Source organism: Mustela lutreola, chromosome 5 (assembly GCF_030435805.1).
Source record: "Mustela lutreola isolate mMusLut2 chromosome 5, mMusLut2.pri, whole genome shotgun sequence".
NCBI lineage: Eukaryota > Metazoa > Chordata > Mammalia > Carnivora > Mustelidae > Mustela > Mustela lutreola.
This window is the reverse complement of record NC_081294.1, coordinates 93,960,771-93,982,113: the sequence shown is the minus strand read 5'-3', so window position 1 is coordinate 93,982,113 and position 21,343 is coordinate 93,960,771. Positions and strand designations below refer to the sequence as shown.

Sequence of the window (21,343 nt, the reverse complement as noted above, 5' to 3'; positions counted from 1 at the left end):
CTCTCTCTCTCTCAAAATAAACAAATAAAAAATATTAAAAAAAAAAAAGGACTTGTATCCAGTGTATATAAAGAACTCACAATCCAAAAGCAGATAACAACATATAAATGGACAAAAGATTTGAGAAGATACTTTGCCAAAAAATATATACAGATAGCAAATAAGCACATGAAAAGCTGTTCAACATCACTATTAGTTAGAGAAATGCAAATTAAAGTACAGAATAACACTATAAACTATTAGAATGGCTAAACTGAAAGAGTGACTAGGGATGCCTGGGTGGCTCAGTCAGCTAAGCATCTGCCTTCAGCTCAGGTCATGATCCTAGAGTCCTGGGATTGAGCCCCAAATAATCAGGATACTTGCTCAGCAAGGAGTCTGCTTCACCCTCTCCCTGTGAGCCTCCCCCCCTAACTCATGCTTTCTCCTTCCCTCTCTCTCTCAAATGAATAAATAAAATCTTTTTAAAAAAAAAACAAAACCATAAAGAGTGATTATACCAGTGTTAATAGGGATGGAGCACTAGGATATCTTATATACTACTCGTGAGAGTGTAAAATGGGATGACCTGTTTGGAAAACAGTTTGGCAGTTTTTAAAAAGTTGAACATACACCTATTACATGACCTAGTTATCCCAGTTCTATGTCTTTACCCAAGAGAGAAGTATGTGGCCACATAAAAACTTGTGGAGTATCTATATCATGGAACACTATTTAGTAATAAAAGGAAAGTTACTGATATATACAGCCATATAGATAAATCTCATAATACTTATGTTGAGTGAAAGAATCCACATAAAAAAGGGTTCATAGAGTATATGATTCTATTTAAATAAAATTCTAGGAAACACAAACTTTTAGAGTGAAAGAAAGAACTTCAGCAGTTGCCTGGGGATTAAAAAGGGGATTACTCAGGGGCAAGAGAACATGCTGGGCCTTCAAGAATATGTTCACTGTGTTGATTGTGGTGAAGGTTTCACAGGCACTGCGTATGTCAAAACAAATTAAATTGTTCACTTTATTCTTCAGTAAAGCTGTTAAAAGTATTTTTTTCTATTTTTGGGGTCTCTGGGTGGCTCAGTGGGTTAAGCCTCTGCCTTCGGCTCAGGTCATGATCTCAGGGTCCTGGGATCGAGTTCCATATCAGGCTCTCTGGCAGGGAGCCGGCTTTCCCCACTCTCTCTCTCTGCCTGCCTCTCTGTCTATTTGGTTTCTCTCTCTCTGTAAAATAAATAAATAAAATCTTTAAAAAATACTTTAAAAATATTTTTTCTATTTTCAAATTACTGTTCGTGGAGTCTGTCTCTTGACTGAGTCCTTTCTGATACCTACCCAATTTAAAGTAGTCTTCCAATCCCTATATCACATTGTCCTGTTAGAGATTATTTTCATAGCCCTTATTATCTAAAATTACTTTGTTTATTATTTGTTCATATGTGGTCTTTATTTTATCATGGATTTATTCTCAAAAAGTAGATAATCTTGAGTTGTCTTCATTCCTATTTTTTCTTAGCTTATAAATTATATAATTATCCATTTAAACAAAAGATAATTTCATTCATTCCTTCAGCAATTATTTCTTGAATGCCTATATTTTGCCAGTCATCATGTCAAGTAGCAGGCATATGGAAATGAATCAGTTATGACTTCTGCCCTGTAGGGCACTCTTTCAACTATTGCTGTACTTACTGCCCTTCATTTTGCAGTGAAATCTTACTCATCATCTCTTAATACCTGGCTCAGATACTTGGTCAAGTTTTCCTGACCAAATGGAATACTGCTCTTTTTGGTTCTTCCTAGGCCTTTGTTTATATTATGTAACAGCATCTGCTAATTTTCTCCCTGAATTCATTCTACCTTTAACATTTTAGTGATAGAACCAAACTCCACCCTTCCGACCCCCAACACTAAGTTTTAGCTAGGCACTTGCCCACCCAAATTTAGTTTAGCCTTTCTTAGCGCTAGGTATGGGCATATGATTCAAGATGCTATGATATGATTGGAACTGCTGTATGCAATTTTTGGGTCATCTTCATCTTCAAGATGCAGCCACTTGTCTGGTACTTATTCTTTCCCTTTCCTTCCTGCTGGAACACAGATATGAAGACTCAGCAAAGGCCAGGTTCAATCATGTGGACTATGACAACATCCTAGGAGATGGCAGAAAAACAAAATCAAAGAAATTTGGTGGGACACCCAGGTGGCTCAGTCAGTTTAGTGTCTGCCTTAAGCTCAGGCCCTCATCTCGGGATTCTAGGATCGTGCCCCGAGTCAGGCTCCCTGCTCAGCAGAGGAAGCTGCTTGTCCTTCTCCCTCTCCCTCTGCCCATGTGCTCTCTCACTTGCTAACTCTCTCTCTCAAATAAATAAATAAAATCTTTAAAAAGAAAAGAAAAAAACTTAGGTCTTTGAATGAGCTGCTAGCCATGAAGGGTTTATACCTTGGCTACTTTACAGAAGAGAAATAATCCCCAATATTATTTAAACACTGTATTTTTTGAGTGTTTGTCTGCTTCTCTCTATGCTCTTTTTAATAGCAAGTTCTTTTGTGACTTACAAAACTAGCTGTATTAATAGAAACTTCCATACGTGGCACTTTTCTACATAATAAGTAGTTACCTTCTCTGGACTGGAAGGACATCTGGGAAAGAACAAGTGACAAATGTCTAACACAACAAAATCAAATCAATTTTCTGGTTATCTATTATGTGTAAGGGACCAAAAAGCTATATTACTGCTTATTATAATTATTGTAACCCCAATCTAACAGGTGTTTTCTGTTTTACTGATTTTTGCTCTTTCGTATTTCCTTCTTTCTACTTTGTTGAGTTAATTTTGCCTGCATTTAAAAATTTTTTTTTTTTTATTTATTTGACAGAGAGAAATCACAACTAGGCAGAGAGGCAGGCAGAGAGAGAGGAAGAAGCAGGCTCCCTGATGAGCAGAGAGCCCAATGCGGGGCTCGATCCCAGGACCATGACCCGAGCCGAAGGCAGAGTCTTTAACCCACTGAGCCACCCAGGCGCCCTTGCCTGCATTTTTAAAAGCTTCTTTACATGGGAAATGTTTCCAGTAATTTCCTGAAAAAAAGTCTTAAAGCTATAATTTTCTTTCTAAGTGTTGCTACAGCCATGTCAACATATTTGGAAATCAGTAACTTTAAAATCATTTGTTAATTGTTAACTGCATTTTTTCAGAGCAGAGTGTTGGTTTGAAAACAATCCTCTGAAATTTTCTAACTTTCTTTTTTTTTTTTTATTTTTTTATTATTTTTTTTTTTAATTTTTTTATTTTTTTTTTAATTTTTTATAAACATATATTTTTATCCCCAGGGGTACAGGTCTGTGAATCACCAGGTTTACACACTTCACAGCACTCACCAAATCACATGCCCTCCCCAATGTCCATAATCCCAACCCCTTCTCCCAAACCCCCTCCCCCCGGCAACCCTCAGTTTGTTTTGTGAGATTAAGAGTCACTTATGGTTTGTCTCCCTCCCAATCCCATCTTGTTTCATTTATTCTTCTTCTACCCACTTAAGCCTCCATGTTGTATCACCACTTCCTCATATCAGGGAGATCATATGATAGTTGTCTTTCTCTGCTTGACTTATTTCGCTAAGCATGATACGCTCTAGTGAAATTTTCTAACTTTCTTTATGGCCCACTATGTGGCCACTTTTCAAAAAAGTTTCAAGAGTGCTAGAAAAGAGTGTGTATTCTGTAGCTGTTGAGGGCCACACACTGTTTATGTGCACGATATCAAGGCATGTCAAATTGTGTTCTTATTAATTTTTTATAACCTTATTTACTCAGTTACTAAGAAAAGCATATTAAAATCTAATAAGAAGGACTTGTTTGCTTCTTCTTATAAGTCTATCAATTTTGCTTCATATATTTAGAGTCTGTGTTACTGGGTCCATTCATGTTTTGGATGATTAAATCTTCCTGCAAAATGAAGATGTTGTTATTACATAGAGGCCCTCTTATCCATAATAACACATTTTGTCTTAAAGATGCAATTGTCTGATATATTTAAGATGTTTTTCCTGTAGGTAGCATATGACTGAATTTGTTTTTCAGCCCAGTTTGATAGTTTTGGTTTTCTAGGTGAAGAGTTTGACTTTTTGAATTATTTCAATATAGCTTCTGATAGATCTGTATTTTATTATTCCTATCTTATTTTGCACTGTTGTTTTTAATATTCTGTTCAGTCTACATGTCTTTTTCTTTTCTTTCTTGTCAACTTTCAGATAGAATTTTCCCCTCCAATTCCATCTTTTTCTCTACTACATTCAAGTTATGACCTTTTCCTCTTCCTCTTTAAAATCTTAACATAGATATTTAATGTTGCAGCCTCAAATTCATTTGTATTTTTAGCTTCTTCCAGAAGAAGGATTCATGCAAGAACACTTTTCCAAACTCCTTTTACCTGCTTCACAAACTTACAAGCTATTTTAGTTTTTTTAAATTTTAAGCACAAGACATTATTATTTTACTCATTTAATATTTCTTTAGTTATATATTGACTATTTTCTATGCTCTTGTCTCTTTGTAGTACAGACCTTCCATCTGAGCTCACCTAACTTTTGCCTGAAGTATGTCCTTATAGAATTTCCTTTAGTGAAGGTATGCAGGTAGCAGAGTCTGATTTTCTTTGCCTGAAGAAAACATTCCTTCACTACACTGAAGATAATATTATGTCCTATGTCCATGCTTGTTGCTGTTGAGAAATCAGCACTTGGTTTTTTATTTTGTTTATTTTTTCTTCTTTACGTTTTTTAGCACTCCCTCCACAAATGGGGGAGGGGCAGAGGGAGAGAGAGGATCTCAAGCAGACTCCCCACTGGGCAGGGCCCAGTCTCACAACCCTGAGATCATGACCTGAGCTGAAATCAAGAGTCAGAAGCCTGCCACCCAAAAGCCCCAGCTTTTGCTTTTTAAAGGTAATCTCTTTTCTCTCTGGCTACTTGTGTTGAACACTCTGAATATTATTGTGGTGTGTGTACATCTGGATTTATTCTTATTTATCCTCTTTTAGGTTTTTTCATTCTTCTTTACTCTGTGAATTGATGTCTTTCATTAGTTAGAGAAAGTTTTCAGCTATTAGCTCTTCAGGTATTACCTTTGTTTGTCCTTTGATTTCCTCCTAGAATTTGATTAGATTCATTAGATTCTTTTTTTCTATTCTTCCAGGTCTCCTATCTCTTTTTGGGCTGAAATCCATATAGCTTTTTCAATTCTATCTTTCTGTTTACCAATGCTCTTTTTAGCTATGTCTAATATGTTATAAAACCTATTGAATTTTTAATGTCAACTACTATATACTTTTCATTTCTAGGAAATTTCCTGTTAGTTTGAAAATCTTCTTGTTCCAAGGGATGCCTCAGTGGCTCAGTGGGTTAAGCCCTGCCTCCTGCTCAGGTCATGATCCCAGAGCCCTGGGATCGAGTCCCACTTCGGGCTCCTTACTCATCAGGGAGCCTGCTTCTCTATCTGCCTCTGCCTGCTTGTGCTCATTCTCTCTGACAAATAAGTAAATAAATAAAATATTTAAATAAAATAAAAATAAAATCTTGTTCCATATACTTTTAAACATTTCTTTTCTTGAAATGTATTACATATACTTAATTTAACATTTAGCGTCTAAATAAAAAACTTACTATATTATTTGTGAGTCTGATCCTATTGTCTGTTCTTTCTATTAGCTTTTTGTCAGGTACTTGTATTATTCTCTGTGTGTGTGTGTAGGGGGGTGGTTATTCAGAGCTATTCATTTTCTTCTGAACTGTCTCTGAGCACAGTGAATGAAAGCAGCTTTCTCCTGAAAGGATTTGTGTTTATTTGTATCAGACTACTTGGGGGCACTAAGGATCCAGGACTGTTTCAAACTAAATTTTTGGCTGGGAGATTCTGAGGCCACCAAGGCAGGATGAATTGGGGCTCTGAAGTGATGAGAAAATTTTCTTATGGCTTGAGTCCCTAGGAAATGCTCTTGGCACCAAAAGAGTTAGTAACCAAAAGAGTTAGTTACTACCAAGACAGATAGTTTTCCTTGTAGATCTTTGATGGGAGTGAGGTGATTCTGCTTATTTCTAATTCTCCCTGCCACTAAGAAGAAGGATGTTTGGGCTCCCAGCTATATGGGATAGTCTTCTATTAGACACTATCTACCTTGAGAAAACCTTGGGTTTATGTTATGTCTTTGTAACGCTTCAAAAAACAATTGTCTAGGTCATTCGGTTTAGCAAATGTCATTAGGGTTAAAGTTAAAGCCAGACCTAGGGTTCCACTTATTCTCTTAATTCATATTTACTAATTCCCTGGTTTGGGTATTTCTTATTTTGTTTGTTTGGATAGTTTTTTATTTGTTTGTTTTGCAAGTTCCCAAGATAATGTGAGAAAATGTTTTTATATTACATCTAACATATTTAATTGTTTTCAGTGGGAAAATCAGTTTGGACTTTTAGTCTGCCATATTGCCAGGAATTAACATTTTCTAGAACACTTAAATTTTTTGCCAGTCATCGCAAAATTACATGTTTAGTCTTTGAAAAGACACAAGTATGACATTAATGTGCTCTTTAAAAAAACTCTAGGTTTGTACAAAAGGTTTTAGAAACAATTATTCTCACCAAAATCAAAGTAGATTTTAACAAATACCAATTAAAACTTTATAGACTGTATCTCCTCAAGGTTGGATCAAGTTGAAGAACAGAGCTATGGAAGCCAGAAGGCTTGAGTTTGCTGTGTGATTTTGGGTAAGCCCCTTAATTGGTTGGCCTCTGGCTTTTTATGTATATGATGAAAGGGTAGGACTGGATGTTCCCTTCAGGATTAAAACTGTATGATGATTGCACAGAAGTATTCAGTGTAAATAGAGCACAGTCAAGATCAGAGTTTCTCATACTCAAGACATTCCTTAAGGCCAGTCTACTTTCACATTTTAAACATACAGCAGCATAATGCTTTAAATAAGCATACTGGTGTGGCCATTAAATCAATATAAACTCCTTTTATACTTCAAAATAGAATCTTCAAGATTCTTTGATATCTTTTGACGTTCTGAGAACATCTTTATTCTCTTTGTCTTTTCTGGCATTTCAAATTATTGTAACTCTTTTTTTTTTTTAAAGATTTTATTTATTTATTTGACAGACAGAGATCACAGGTAGGCAGAGAGGCAGGCAGAGAGAGAGGGGGAAGCAGGTTCCCTGCTGAGCAGAGAGCCCGATGCGGGGCTCGATCCCAGAACCCTGAGAACATGACCTGAGCCGAAGGCAGAGGCTTTAACCCACTGAGCCACCCAGGTGCCCCAAATTATTGTAACTCTTAATATAATTTAGGTATTATGCATTTTTTGCATGAAAAGTTACAAATACTCAAAAGCTACATCTATACTGTCTGCTGGGAGTTTATATGCAGAATTTTGAAAACATACACTAAAAACTGCCAGCATATTGCATTAATTGTTTAAAAAAAATCAACCTAATACCACACAGATTAAACTGTCCAAAGTAAGTTTTAATGCAACATATTCACAGGTTTACACTATGAAGTTGTGAAAAGATTATCTTTTTCAAATTTGATTAAGTGCTGCAAGATGTGGAAGAAACTCAGCAGTCGAATGAATTATATGTTTGATGTCATTTTTGGCAAAACCTCATAAAATGTCACATAAAAGAAAAACATCTCACTTAAAATAAGGTCTTGACAGCAGTCTGGAATAGTTAACTCCAATCCCAAATAAGAATGCTGGTTATAATAAAAATTTTAATGATTATATTAGTTCTCCCCGTGAGACAATCTAAATATCAAAACAAAACAAAATAAAAAACAACATGTGCATACACCCACACACCCTTCGTCTGTTACTTTCTAAATAGGACATATTTGTAATTATTTCAGTTCATGCTCTGAGTACTGATTAGAATGTTTCCCTGAAGATTTATCACTGGCCACTTGACAAATGAAGAAGTGGCAGGTTACTCCAGCCTATGTCAATCAATACTTTTTTGTTGTTTAGTATTAATTCATGAGAGGTATGAATAATGCCCATCAGCAATGGAAATGGAGTCCTTGGGTGTCAGTGGCCTCACATAATAGAGCTGAAAACGGTGGGAATTTTTAATCTTCCAACTACATTTATACATTCTTTATATCCATCCTCCTATATATCCTGCTGATATGAGTAAATTAAGAGAAAGAATACCCCTAAAATCAGGTTGTTCTCTTAAGAGTTATCTCAATTTCACTTGCAAAGTTTTTTAAAAAGCATATCAAACAAGATTATGATAAAATAACATTATGGAAAACAATACACTTGTTTCTGACATGAATATAAACAAGTTGAGAAGAACAAATATCACATAGTTAACCATGGTTGTTTTTGGCAGAAGTATTATGGAGTGATCTTTCTTTCTATCCTTTATGCTTTTCTGCAGTTCTCATATTTTTGCAAAGGATATACATTACTCTTATCACTGGAAGAAATAATAAAGACCCCCCCCCTTTTTTAAAGAGACAGTTAAGGCCAAAGATTATTACTTACCTGTATCAATTAACCAACCTATTTTTACTGGGTTAGGAATGGCATCAATAGGAAGACAAAGTGCAGGTACTAAAAATATAGCTGAAGGCTCTTGTCAAATTTCCTATATTGGAATTACATCTAACACCAGGCAGAAATAATGCTTCTTTTAAAATTATTTTAAGACAGTGAAGGGCTGCAAAGAGATACCCCTAACACACTGGCTCATTAAAAACAAAACAAAACAAACCCCCAACAACAACAAATGAGGATGACTGGTTAAAGTTCATTTTTCACTGCACATAAAATTAAATATACCCATAATATATGATTCTCAAAGTAAAGCTCAAAAGGATTTGCTCATGATGGCTAGTGAAATTCTGGGTCTAAATGTGAGGGTATGCTCATCTTTACATTTGCTATCTGCCTTTAAAAATCTTTACTAGTTTTAAAATTATATTATTGAAAGGCATTGTTTAAAAATGTAACATGCTTTCTGGCACATGAAGGTAGTGACATGTATTTAAAAAAATTTTACTTTTGAGACTGGTTATCCTGGCTACAGAGGGAGTCTTTACTTTTCTAGGATTTCTAAGAAATGAAGTATTTCATATAACTGAATATTTTAGAAATGAGAATCTTTGTCTTTAATTGAGCAAAATGATAAAAAAAAATTTTTTTTAACCAGTTAGGTTAGAATGATTGCCCAATCTCTGCCTTACTAAACAATAATAAGTAACATCTAAACTTTTCTTAATTGAATGAGCATCAATAACTTTAATACTAACATGCTTTCCAAGTATAATGAAGTACAAGAAATCCATTAATATTCCACTCTTATTAGTTATTGTGTTTTATTACTTACTGTCAAGTGGTCGACTATCATGTCTTGCTGCTGCCATAATGAAGTCCCTAGCTGTGCCTTTCTCTCTCACTCTTTTTATTTTTAATTTTGTTTAATTCCCATAAAATAGTGAGCTAGCAAGAGTTTATATGCAGAATTTTGAAAGCATAACCAAAACCTGCCAGCATATTGCATTAATTGTTTAAAAAAATCAACCTAATAGGGGCTGGCCTATGCTTTTGTTTGTTTATTTATTTATTTATTTATATTCTAATTTTCAGGTATATTTCATATTCCATAACATCTCCCCTTATAAAGGGTATTCTCCATCACTTTTATTATTCTTTCATTTGTTCTGAACTTAGAACTGGACAATCAGTTTATTAGTACCATGCACAAAATAAGAATAAATAGAGTATTATTGATGGCTGGCCTGAGAGGCTTTCTATGATTCAACTGCACATATACTTTTACTTTACTATGTAAATAGCATTAAAAGTTAGCATAAAGATTAAGAGTAGAGTATGGGAAAAACAGGCTTGATACTTACAGCCTTCAAGAAAAAAAATGATGACTTGAATACCTAAAGGAAATTAAGTGTTTTGGAAAAAAGTACCAGTTTGCTTAGTGAGAGGAATGAATTCTACATGATATTAGGCACAACACAAACCTAGTATTCCAAAAGAGCTTCTGTTTCTTACAAAAACCAAGATTAAGCTAGTTTAACATCATATGTTAGATAGATGAAAAGTAGTCAACAACTATATACTTTTACAACCTATCAAGGGGCCTAGTCTGACTAGGGGCCCTAGTCTGAGGGGCCCTAGTCTGACTTAATCCAGTGTTAAAAAGAGAGTCTGATGAAACTTGAAATGGCCTGGTACAATTTGAGAGGTACAGAACACCCCAAGGATGTGTTCATGAAGAGGCTTTAGAATTCTTTCTTGATTTACAAGCTCAGATTGCCCTTCCTGCTCTAATTTCTGGCACTAGTCAGAGAATAGGTATTATGTGCTTTGAACTTTGAAAAGAGGATCTGATACCTTATCTCTCTAAAATTGATTAGAGAATATGTCCCAACCTGTATCTCTATGTGACTATGTTCAGTTTGGTACTAGTTTTGATGTGATAAAACTCAAAGAAACCTGGAAAGGACTTAGAGACATAATTTAATGAAAAGGATTATGTAGTTTATTAGAGAATCTGACAGAGCCAATCTAGGAAACCAACTCTATCTCAGATTAAATATCAGTCTTATTCAAAATTTGTATGAAAACCCCATGGACAGGCCTGGATGATTTGCACTGAGAGTACAGAGACTCCCTGGCTGTAAATAGGATTGTTTGGTAGCACATCTCTTCCAACATTGCTGGTATCTAAAGTATAACACTACATTCCTTGTTTACCTAAACTGGGGTGTTAGAACCTACTGCAGACTCTGTATTCAAGTGAATATACAACCTAACTGCTTTGAATTTTAGAGTCAAAATTACGCTATCATAAAAAATTCCAATTGTTGACTAAAATAATGGCTTTATTCCTTGATGCTCTGTTTCTTTCATTTAGTGAAGCCTTTTAAAATAAAAGCCTTTAAACACATTTAGATGGCAAACCAATAGCAAAAATTATAAGGTTATATTTATGGAATGCTTTTCTTATATAGAGGTATAATCATATTTGTTACCCAACAATACCCTTGTGATATAAGGAATAGCAGACTGAGTTTTCTTGGGAAGACTGAAAAGAAAATGGATGGTCCTATATACATTTTTACTACATAGAGAAGCTCTGTTTTACATTGGTTTTCAAAAGATTAATACGTTGGCTCAATTTTAACTATATGTTTTCTTACTAGGGCAGAGATGTCAGGAGGTTTTGGGTTATGGACTAATATTCTTGGGGGGGGGCAGCTTTGTTGAGGCATAGCTGGTATATAAAAGAGCTGCACTTGTTTGGACAGGTATAGTTTGATGGGTTTGGATGTGCGCCTATACCCATGGCACTATCACCACAATAGGTAATACCAAATACCAGTATCATTTTGTTCAATTGTATGGGGCCCAAAGTATTTATTGATGTAAAAGCATCAAAAGTATTTTATTTTCTGTCATACCAGAATTGAAGGAGTTAATAAAAAAGGAAATACTTAATAGTAAAACACTATAAATATAGGAATAGCACATTTTATTTATCTTATATTTATACAGAGAGAAATAGATGGGACCTGATTTTAAAGTAACTTGCCTGAGGTGATAGAAGAGACTTATAAGTATAGCTATAGTTAAAATATAAATTCCTGTTTGCCTATATAAATCTGGCTAAGGATCTAGCTCAAGAAACTGGGTAAAGAGTATAAAACCAAAGGACTATTACTCTCACCAAAGGAGATTTCCTTAGACAACAGAAGCCCAGATAAAGTATCACATCTATTAGAACACTTGGCTAAACGCTAAGTAGGAGGCCTCCAACTCACACAAGAAGGCCAAAAATGGGCCGATTAAAGCACCAGCATTAGAATACAAAGCTTTTTTGTTCTGATGGGTATCTTCCTAAATACTTTTAATCTGAGGATATTACATTAAATTCTAAAGTGAAGGGGCAATGGTCAGCAAGTGTTAGCCAGATAACTTCATAAAATCAGGAAATACTACTGGATGCTTTACTTAAGCATGTAGACAAACTCACATATAAACCCTTTAACAAAGAAAATGATTATTGAAATGTAATTGTGGAAGCACATGAAAGGAATATTTATTTTGAAATTTTGATTTATGTTTTATTTATATACAGCTGTATTGATTACAGGCTTTAACTGCAACTAACACAGTATTAAAATTCAAAATTTCCATTTGTGGGATTTGGATAGGAAAAAGTGGAAAGCAAAATAGCTTTATCTTTCTCCTTACAAATTTAAAATTATTTTTATATAGCACTGTAAATTTATTAAAGGTCTTCTCATTATCTAATTTACTTCTTAGAAGAAACTTGAGGGGTACACAAAGCATTTTTCTATCTGGATTTATGGTAAGAAAATGGAATCACACAGGCTTAAATAACTTCACTGCTAGTAAATGGACTTTAAAATCTCAATACATTCCTATTTATTTTTTTAGAAGATTTAATAGTCTAAAGTATTCTTATAACCTTTAGTGTTACATATAATAAGCACTTAGTATTACTATCAAAATTACTATTAAAAATACCAAAATAAGTATATTTTTAGTCTCTCTATATTAGTAAATGTGGTACCTGCATCCAGATGGAAATTCACATGGAAGACATGTCTACATTACACAACAGTTTACAAACCAAAGTATCTAAAAGCCTCTTTTTAATGCCAATTATTTCCTTCTAAGTTAATTGGCAAATTAAATTTCTAGATATAGTATATAATATTCAAAAGACCAAATCATCTAGAGTTATGATAATACTCAGATAATTAAGTCTTGGATTAAAATAAAATGTTTTATAAAAGCCAGATATGCAGCCATATAGCCCAATTAAGAAATCTTTCCTGAATAGGTTCAGCTGATGTATGAAGGTATAGAGCCAAAGTCAAATAATACCTTCAGCTTCTTTCCCTGTGATGATCTTACTATGAAAATGCTTATGAGAACATTTGGATCTGTTCCCAGACTTTATATAGTTCTAACCATGGAGTATCTTTCAGCTGGGAAGATAAGCTAAGTTCTGACATTCAGGGATGCTTAAAATTCTGCTTTGTTTCCAAAATGCTGTGCAGTGATATGTCTCGTGGTGTCATTTTTAATCATGGGGCAAGAAGGAAAACTAGACTTAAAAACTCCATAGGGACATGTGAATTTCAAATATAATGTAGTGTTTGCTGAAATTCACAAATATTACATAATATACAATTTCCTAGCATCGGCCATACTAGTCAATTTAAAAAGTGAAATAAATTTAGAAGAAATACAATTCCAAGAAAAAGGTAATTCTGGGGCGCCTGGGTGGCTCAGTGGGTTAAAGCCTCTGCCTTCGGCTCAGGTCATGATCCCAGGGTCCTGGGATCAAGCCCCGCATCGGGCCCTCTGCTCAGCAGGGAGCCTGCTTCCCTTCCTCTCTCTCTGCCTGCTTGTGATCTCTGTCTGTCAAATAAATAAATAAAATCTTTAAAAAAAAAAAAAAAAAAAGAAAAAGGTAATTCATAATGCATCTTAGATAGGGCCTAAAAGCAAATTTTGTTCAGCATTCTAATAAGATGGGGATAAAACAATATTGTTTCTAATAGCACTGTAAAATTATGAGAATCAAAATAAAGACTGACTTAGTGCCTAGGTCTTGGTTTCTTAGTGCCAAATACAATGGAAAACCAGAATTTTTTGGAGAAGTGGTTGATTTCAGGCCTGGAGAGGGGAAAACAAAAGATCAACCTGGAGCCTTCTGTGCTTAAAAGTAAAAATGTGCTCAAAGTTGGAAGCAAGTTGCAAAGACATAGGAGCCAACCAGAAGGAACTACTAATGACCAATTCTGGTACTGTATGAACAATAAAATAAATAATGATAGTTTGGGATTATAACACATAGAACAAAATAAATAGTCACAAGCCCAAATTGATATAAATAGGTAAGTAAATCTATAAATAGAAAGTGATCTTTCTTATAGAAGAATTACAAGTATTAAAAATCATGGGAATCAGGCAAATAAAAAATAAAAAGTAACCATTAGAATATCACAGTAAATAACTGTTGTCTATAGGCAAGATCCACCAATGGATACTAAAATTAGTGAGGGGAAGCTTGAAAAGAAACAGGATAGATGGTCTCGAAGTATTTTTTCCCCAAATACTTAAAATCTCAAAGGGAAATGTAACAGCTCAACAGACACTACTTTAAGCTAATGATCCAGGTAGTATCATGACTAGAAAGACAATAGGTAATCTTATATTGCACTGGGAAGGACATATCATTTCTCTGGCAATCTTGCCCAAAAAATGCATAACCGTAATCTAATCATGAGAAAACATCAGACAAACTCAAGTAAGACAGTCTACAGAGTATCTAACCAGGACTCTTCAAAGTGTCAAGACCATGAAAGACAAGAAAAGACTGAGGAACTGTCACAGATTAGAGACTAAAGAGACACAAGGACTAAATGCAATATCGAATTCTGGATGGACAAATTGAACAGAAAAACGTTGTTGGTGGGAGAACTGGTGAAATTCTAATAAGGTCTGTAGTCAATAGTAATGTATCAACTTTAATTGCTTGGTTTTAATCATTGTATTATATTGATATAAGACCTTAACATTAAAGGTATATGGGAACTCTGTAACTTCTGTAGTTCCAAAATTATTTCAAAATAAAACAATAAAAAATAAATTAGTAAAATGCCCCACTTTTTGTGGAAGCTAATTTTTCGCTGACATGCAAATTTAAGGAAAATCCAGATATTTCTCAAAGATATAAGCAACATTAAATTCAGAAAAGTACTTACTAACTAATACAATTCTCTAACTATGGCATAAAAAAGATTTTAACATGGCTAATTTTCTCATAAATAGACTGACATAAGCTATAGAAGAATCTTCTGTTTTGTGTTAAGAAATCATTCTAAGATTCAAACCTTTCTTTAATTGTATTTAATATTTCAAAGGCAGATCAAGTTAAAATAGCACTGCTTGTATCTAATATAAGCCTTAACTGTAGAGCACTATTACAATAATTATCTATTTCCAATTCTCTCACTTCTACTAGATCATAAACTACAAAGGCAAGAACCATCCATCTCGTGCCAACTTCATCCCTCTGGCCCTGCATGGTTCTTGAGACATGGGCATAATAATACTTATTAGCTCAAAAATGAATTAAAAAGTTCAAGTAAAGGAATTACTTTGATATATTTAAAATGCTTTTAATTATTAGGAACAATACTCTGAGAAAAATACATCTCACCTTAAAAATAAAATAACCCTCACTGTACTTCTTTCAAATCTCGGTATTGTCAATATAGCTTGTTTCTCTTCTGGGTTATACTTTACCTACATGACCTAGTCATACATAAGTTTATCCTTTCTTTTAAATTCAGCTTATAATTTGTGTTATTATAGGTGAGTTAATGTTTTAGTAGTTTCATTCAAATATATTTCAGTGACTTTGACTTCGTTATTAAGTACCTGCCTTATTTACTCTAATAGTCAGTGGGGGATATGCTGCAAATAATATAAGCAATATGTCCTTTAGATAGTTATATGGTATTACTTTTGCTAGTTAAAAAAAGTACTAATGCCTATGACTGTTCTTTATTAGAATATGAAATCTTTAAGGCTAGATGTGGCATCTTATTCTTTGATTTATCTCCAGTAACTGTGATAGAATCTGGTATATAAAAGTACTTTTTGGTATCCAAAAAGCATGAGAATACAGAAGACATATGCATAAAGCAGATTTGTTAAGCCAAATTTAGTACATATTATTAAAACTAAGAATAAAATTTCTGATCATGTTCACTGAATCTATAATGTAATTTATTACTGTGAAAAGAAAACAGAGGTTCTAATCTGTTAATTTGGAAATTGGCCATTACATGTTTTATAGCTGAAACAGTTTTAAAATAAGAATCATGAGTGAAGCAACTTTTAAAAAGCCCTTTTAGGAGCACCTGGGTGGCTCAGTGGTTTAAAGCCTCTGCCTTTGGCTCAGGTCATGATCCCAGGGTCCGGATCAAGTCCCACATCGGGTTCACTGCTTAGCAGGGAGGAGCCAGCTTCCTCCTTTCTCTCTGCCTGCCTCTCTGCCTACTTGGATCTCTTGTCTGTCAAATAAATAAATAAATAAATAAAATCTTAAAAAAAAAAGCCCTTTTAGGCTTCTTAAAAATCATAGTAAAACAAGGAACACATTGAACCTGTATAAACAACAGGGTAATATTTTGGTTGTTTTGATCAGCTTTATTAGTATTTTAGATTTTCAGTGTCTTATAAACAAACAAATAAAAAACAAGACTTTATACTTCATACTACTTCAAAACAATGCACAAATGTTTATAGAAGTCCCAAACATAGGGCCTAAATGCTTTTCTTAATGTTTTAAAAGGTATACAATATAAAAAATGAACATTCCATTCTTGTGCCCTCCTAGATATGTGTTATGGTATTTAAGTTTTATCTGATGTCAAGTCTGTTAGTTTTCATTAAGCTTTTTAGAATAATAGTTATGATCATGTTTGCCTGAATTTACTTCTTAGACAAAAATCCTAACAAGAAATTTATTTTATTGGCTAACTACCCAAAGCAAGTATTAAAAAAAAATAAAATAAAAAGGAAAACTCAGGAAGGAAGGGGGAAGGAAAGAAGCGAAAGGGAAGGAAGAGGAGAAAAGGAAGAGCAGATGGAGGGAAGAAGGAAATGTACCAAGTGAAAATAAAAATCCCGATAAATATCCTTACCTTCACTTTTCTTTTCTGCTTGTTTTGCTGCATTTTCTACTTTTTTTTGTTTTGCTGCTAAGAGTTCCCGCTTTAACTGTCTTGCTTCTTTTCTGAGCTCGTCACTATAAAGCAAAAACAGTTATGTAAGTATATAATAGACTGAGAGAGAAAACTACTTAGCAAAAACAGGATTATAGGGGGTGTCTGGGTGGCTCAGTGGGTTAAGCCACTGCCTTCGGCTCAGGTCATGATCTCAGGGTCGTGGGATCGAGCCCGCATCGGGCTCTCTGCTTAGCAGGGAGCCTGCTTCCTCCTCTCTCTCTGTCTGCCTCTCTGCCTGCTTGTCATCTCTCTCTGTCAAATAAATAAATAAAATCTTAAAACAAAACAAAACAAAAAAACAACAAAAAACCCCCAGGATTATTGGTTTTCAGGTACACTAAATCTCTAAGAAAAACAAAATGAATAATGTAATATATTTTGTTCCTTACATGTCTATTGTGGTATGGAAACATAGCCAAAGGATGTTTCAAAAGCTGCATTTTTTCATAATAGCAATATAATATGAATTACCTATAAAATATACTCCCTTTCAGATATTTCAAACCGAATAGATAAGTGATAAATGACCCACTGTTCTCCTTATTCAGCTGTGAATTTCATATTCTAGTTCCAGTTTAATAAATCATGGAGATCCTGAATCAAAGCAAAATTTTAAGAGAAATTCTACTTTTTAAACATGGATATACATAAAAAGATGTGTCTTTAAAACTTGATGAATTCCTGAACTGGCACCAGTAGCTACCATTTATTAAGTAATTACATGCTAGGAGCGGTGCTAAAATGCTTTAAACTGAAGTTGTAAAACTCAATTAATTCTGAGCCCATATAATACCACAGCTTGGCAAATAATTTCTTCTTCTGTGAAACCTAGCAGGCTGCAGTATTCTGATGATTAATAAAATCATATATTAAAGGTAGACAGAGATGTAAATACCAACTTCACTACAAGTTGTTATGTGACTAGTTTCTACAAGCCAGTTTTGGGCAGATTCACATACATGTGCTTTGTACCCATGTCATGAACCCTTAGAGTCACTTGTGGCCAGTCAAAACTTTGCATTTCATATCTGTGAATGTCTGGTATCCACTATTTAAGTAAAAGCTAGAATGGATAACAGATACTCAAAGAACATTGTAAACCCGAGTAGGTAACAAGTCTGGAAAAGGTCTAAAAGAAACCCAAGCCAAGCTTTTGTGGAATCTTAAGTCTAAACAGTTCCATACTGATTCAACCTTTGTGCTTCTTCTTGATCCCCAAATCTTATACTTTTTTTCCCCTTTTAAAACACTGTCCTGGGCGCCTGGGTGGCTCAGTGGGTTAAGCCGCTGCCTTCGGCTCAGGTCATGATCTCAGGGTCCTGGGATCGAGTCCCGTATCGGGCTCTCTGCTCAGCGGGGAGCCTGCTTCCTCCTCTCTCTGCCTGCCTCTCTGCTTACTTGTGATTTCTCTCTGTCAAATAAATAAATAAAATCTTAAAAAAAAAAAAATAAATAAAACACTGTCCTGTATCAGTTACCAAACTGATAGGTCTTACAGTGTGCACCACTCAGTTCTTTTTCCCTCTTTTCCACATCAAACACATATAGCTTATATTTTCTATCTGGTTGGCCTCCAGGATCCTGAATTCTGAAACTTCCCTTTCTGATCAAAACCTACGACCTTTTTAACTTTCCCAGTCTTTCATTCCTATTGAACCTGTGCTCACTTACGTTAAAATGAAAGCCAACATCTTCATAGTTCATCATCCAACGTGCCTATTCTTACCCACCTGGCTCTCTAACCATTTTCACTGATATCCTCACCACCACCTTTAATTATCTTGACTTGTTTGTCCTTATGAATATATCATAATCATGTAGAAGAATTTGTTCACAACAAGCTCCAGGAGACAAACCTCCAGAGAATATTATTTTGTTGGATGTAAGATGTTGCCTGAGAATTTGCCCATGTAATGAGTTCCCCAGGTGATTCCAACATGCATTCAGGTTTGGGATCCAGTACATTAGGACCACCCTATAGCAATTATCTTCTCTTCCTTACAACTCCAAGCACTCCTACTTCACTGATCCTTTCATTCAGCCAACAAACATACTCAAATTTCCCTGGACTCTGCTCCAATCAAGTGATGATTATCTTCACCAGAGGACTCCTTCCCTGAAAGAACAGTTTATGTATAGAGTCTATTTTCTCAACCTTGAACTTCTTAATCTCTTGCAATCTACCCTTCTTATACTCTACTGAAACTGCTTCTGTATCAACCAAATTCAATGGTCTTTTCTCAGGCTTCCTTTTCCTCTTCGGCTTCTCTACCATTCAGTGATACTGTCTTAATTACTTGCTCTGTTCTCAGCCTGGAATTCTTGGCATTTTTCTCATTTCCATACCCTGTACACTGGCATTTTTATCTAATCTCATAACATCAAATATCACTTTTATATATGTAATTTCCAAATCTAGATGTTTCATCCTGATTTTTTGGTCCTGCATTTCTAACTATGCATTACAAATCTTTATGTACATTAGTGGTGTCTAACAGAAATATAAGGTAAGACATATATGCAATTTTAAGTTTCCTAGGAGCCACATTAAAAAATGATAAAAGAAAACAGGTTAATTTTAACAACTTATTTTAACTCAGTTAATTTAATTATGTCCAAAATATCATTATTTCAACATGCAACCAACATAAAAATATTAATACTATATTTTACACTTTTTTATATTAAATGTTCTAAATCTGGGACAGGCCATCTCAGTTTCAACTAGCCACATTTCAAGGGCCAGGATCTAGATGGACAGCAGAGGCTAGACACTGCCTAATTACAAACTGTGTTCAAACTTGAAGTCATCTCCTCCCTGCCCAAATCTGTTCCTTTTCCAGAAGTCTCTATTTGATTGTGGAACCATTTTCCTCCTAATGACCAGACTTTAAACTTCCTCTGGGACTGTTCCCCCACCCTTTCACTGAATCACTGTCAAAGTATGTCATTTTCCAATCTCTTTCATGTATAACTATTCCTCTTGATTCTCAACATCAGTGCTTAGTTTAGGCTCTCATTATGTATTCCTCCAATAAATGTAATTACTTCCTACTTCTTGAAGTTATATGAGCACAGGGAATAGCAACCACATCTTTGCTCTATCCACTAAACACCATTATCTTTTCTTTTATACTATTTAAAAAAATTTTAATTTGGTAAGTAATTCAGAAATTTAGATGTTTTCTTTGAGGCAAAGCTTATTTTGAAAGTTTAATATGAAATACTGCATGATGGCTGAACAAACTAGTTATGAGAATAATCTAAAGTACGTAAAATATGAGAGACGATGACAGTATATACTGTCACAGAGGCAGTAAAGCACAATAATCAAAAGGATTCTTTGAGTTCAGAAAGTCCTGATTTAAAGGCTAATTCTATCACTTAGTATCTGAGTGACCTAAGAAAAATTACTTAACTTCTCTGGGACTCAGTTTCTTCAACTATAAAATGGTTTAAGATATTTAAAATATTAGGCACTGAATACATGTTCAACAGATGGTAGCTATTATTATTTAGATCATGTTTAAAATAGCACTACAGTTAAGGATTCTTTGTAAATTAGGAACATTTCTTTATTATGTTATTTACAATAAATAAATGTTACCTTTACTACATATGGAGGTTAACTCTGTTCATAATTTTTATAAATGGCAAGGAACACATAATGCCAGCTTCTAAAGATCTGTGCTTAAATAGTCAGAGATTTGGATGTACTAATGAAGTAGCCATATAACTTACAAACTAAATAAGGATGAATAAAAACTCAAAAAAGACTAAGTAAGACAGAGAAGGGAAGGTCTATAAGATTATTAAAAATAGCTTCATTATACTGAATTTTCCAAATGATTCAGAATTTACAACATTGTCAAAATCTCCCATACTGAAACAACACTATTTGTTGGTACTTGTGGAATCCCTAACTCCTGGAATGAACTGCAAGTTTTAAAACTAATCCTTAGGTCACAGTCTAATTTTAGGGTTCCCAATCTTATATTCTCTGGAATATAGTCGTATCTACTGGCACTAGAATATATTTAAATCTATTAAAATGAGAGTAAAAATTGTAAGCCTGGAGTACATGTCACCTTATACTGCCAAATTAGGGGCTTGCTTTGGAGTCTATGATAAAAAGAAATGGCTTCTGGGGTGCCTGGGTGGCTCAGTCGATTAAGTGTCTCTTAATTTTGGCTCAGGTCAAGATCTTAGGGTACTGGGATTGAGCCCCATGTCAGGCTCTGTACTTAGTGGGAAGTCTGCTTGAAGATTCTTTCTCTTTCCCTCTCCCTCTGCTTCTCCCCACTCCTGTTCTCTCCCATTCTCAAAAAAAAAAAAAGAGAGAGAAAAGGAAAGAAAAGCCTTCTGTAAACTGATATCAACTCTGAGCTAATTAACTTTTTTCCCTAGTAAGTTTCTAATTTAAATTCATTTGATTTTTGATATGGTTTGTATGATATCACCATTATCCACCAGATTATTTCT

General features: G+C 34.4%; 1 protein-coding gene across 1 annotated transcript in view; it reads right to left on the bottom strand.

The window, feature by feature from the left end:
* Positions 1 to 21,343, bottom strand: part of CWC27 (CWC27 spliceosome associated cyclophilin) — a 196,430-nt gene that overhangs the window by 81,435 nt on the left and 93,652 nt on the right. Inside the window, exon 11 of the mRNA XM_059175087.1 lies at positions 16,778 to 16,881. Within this exon, the coding sequence (XP_059031070.1) occupies positions 16,778 to 16,881 (104 nt within the window). The remainder of the gene's footprint in view (positions 1 to 16,777; positions 16,882 to 21,343) is intronic.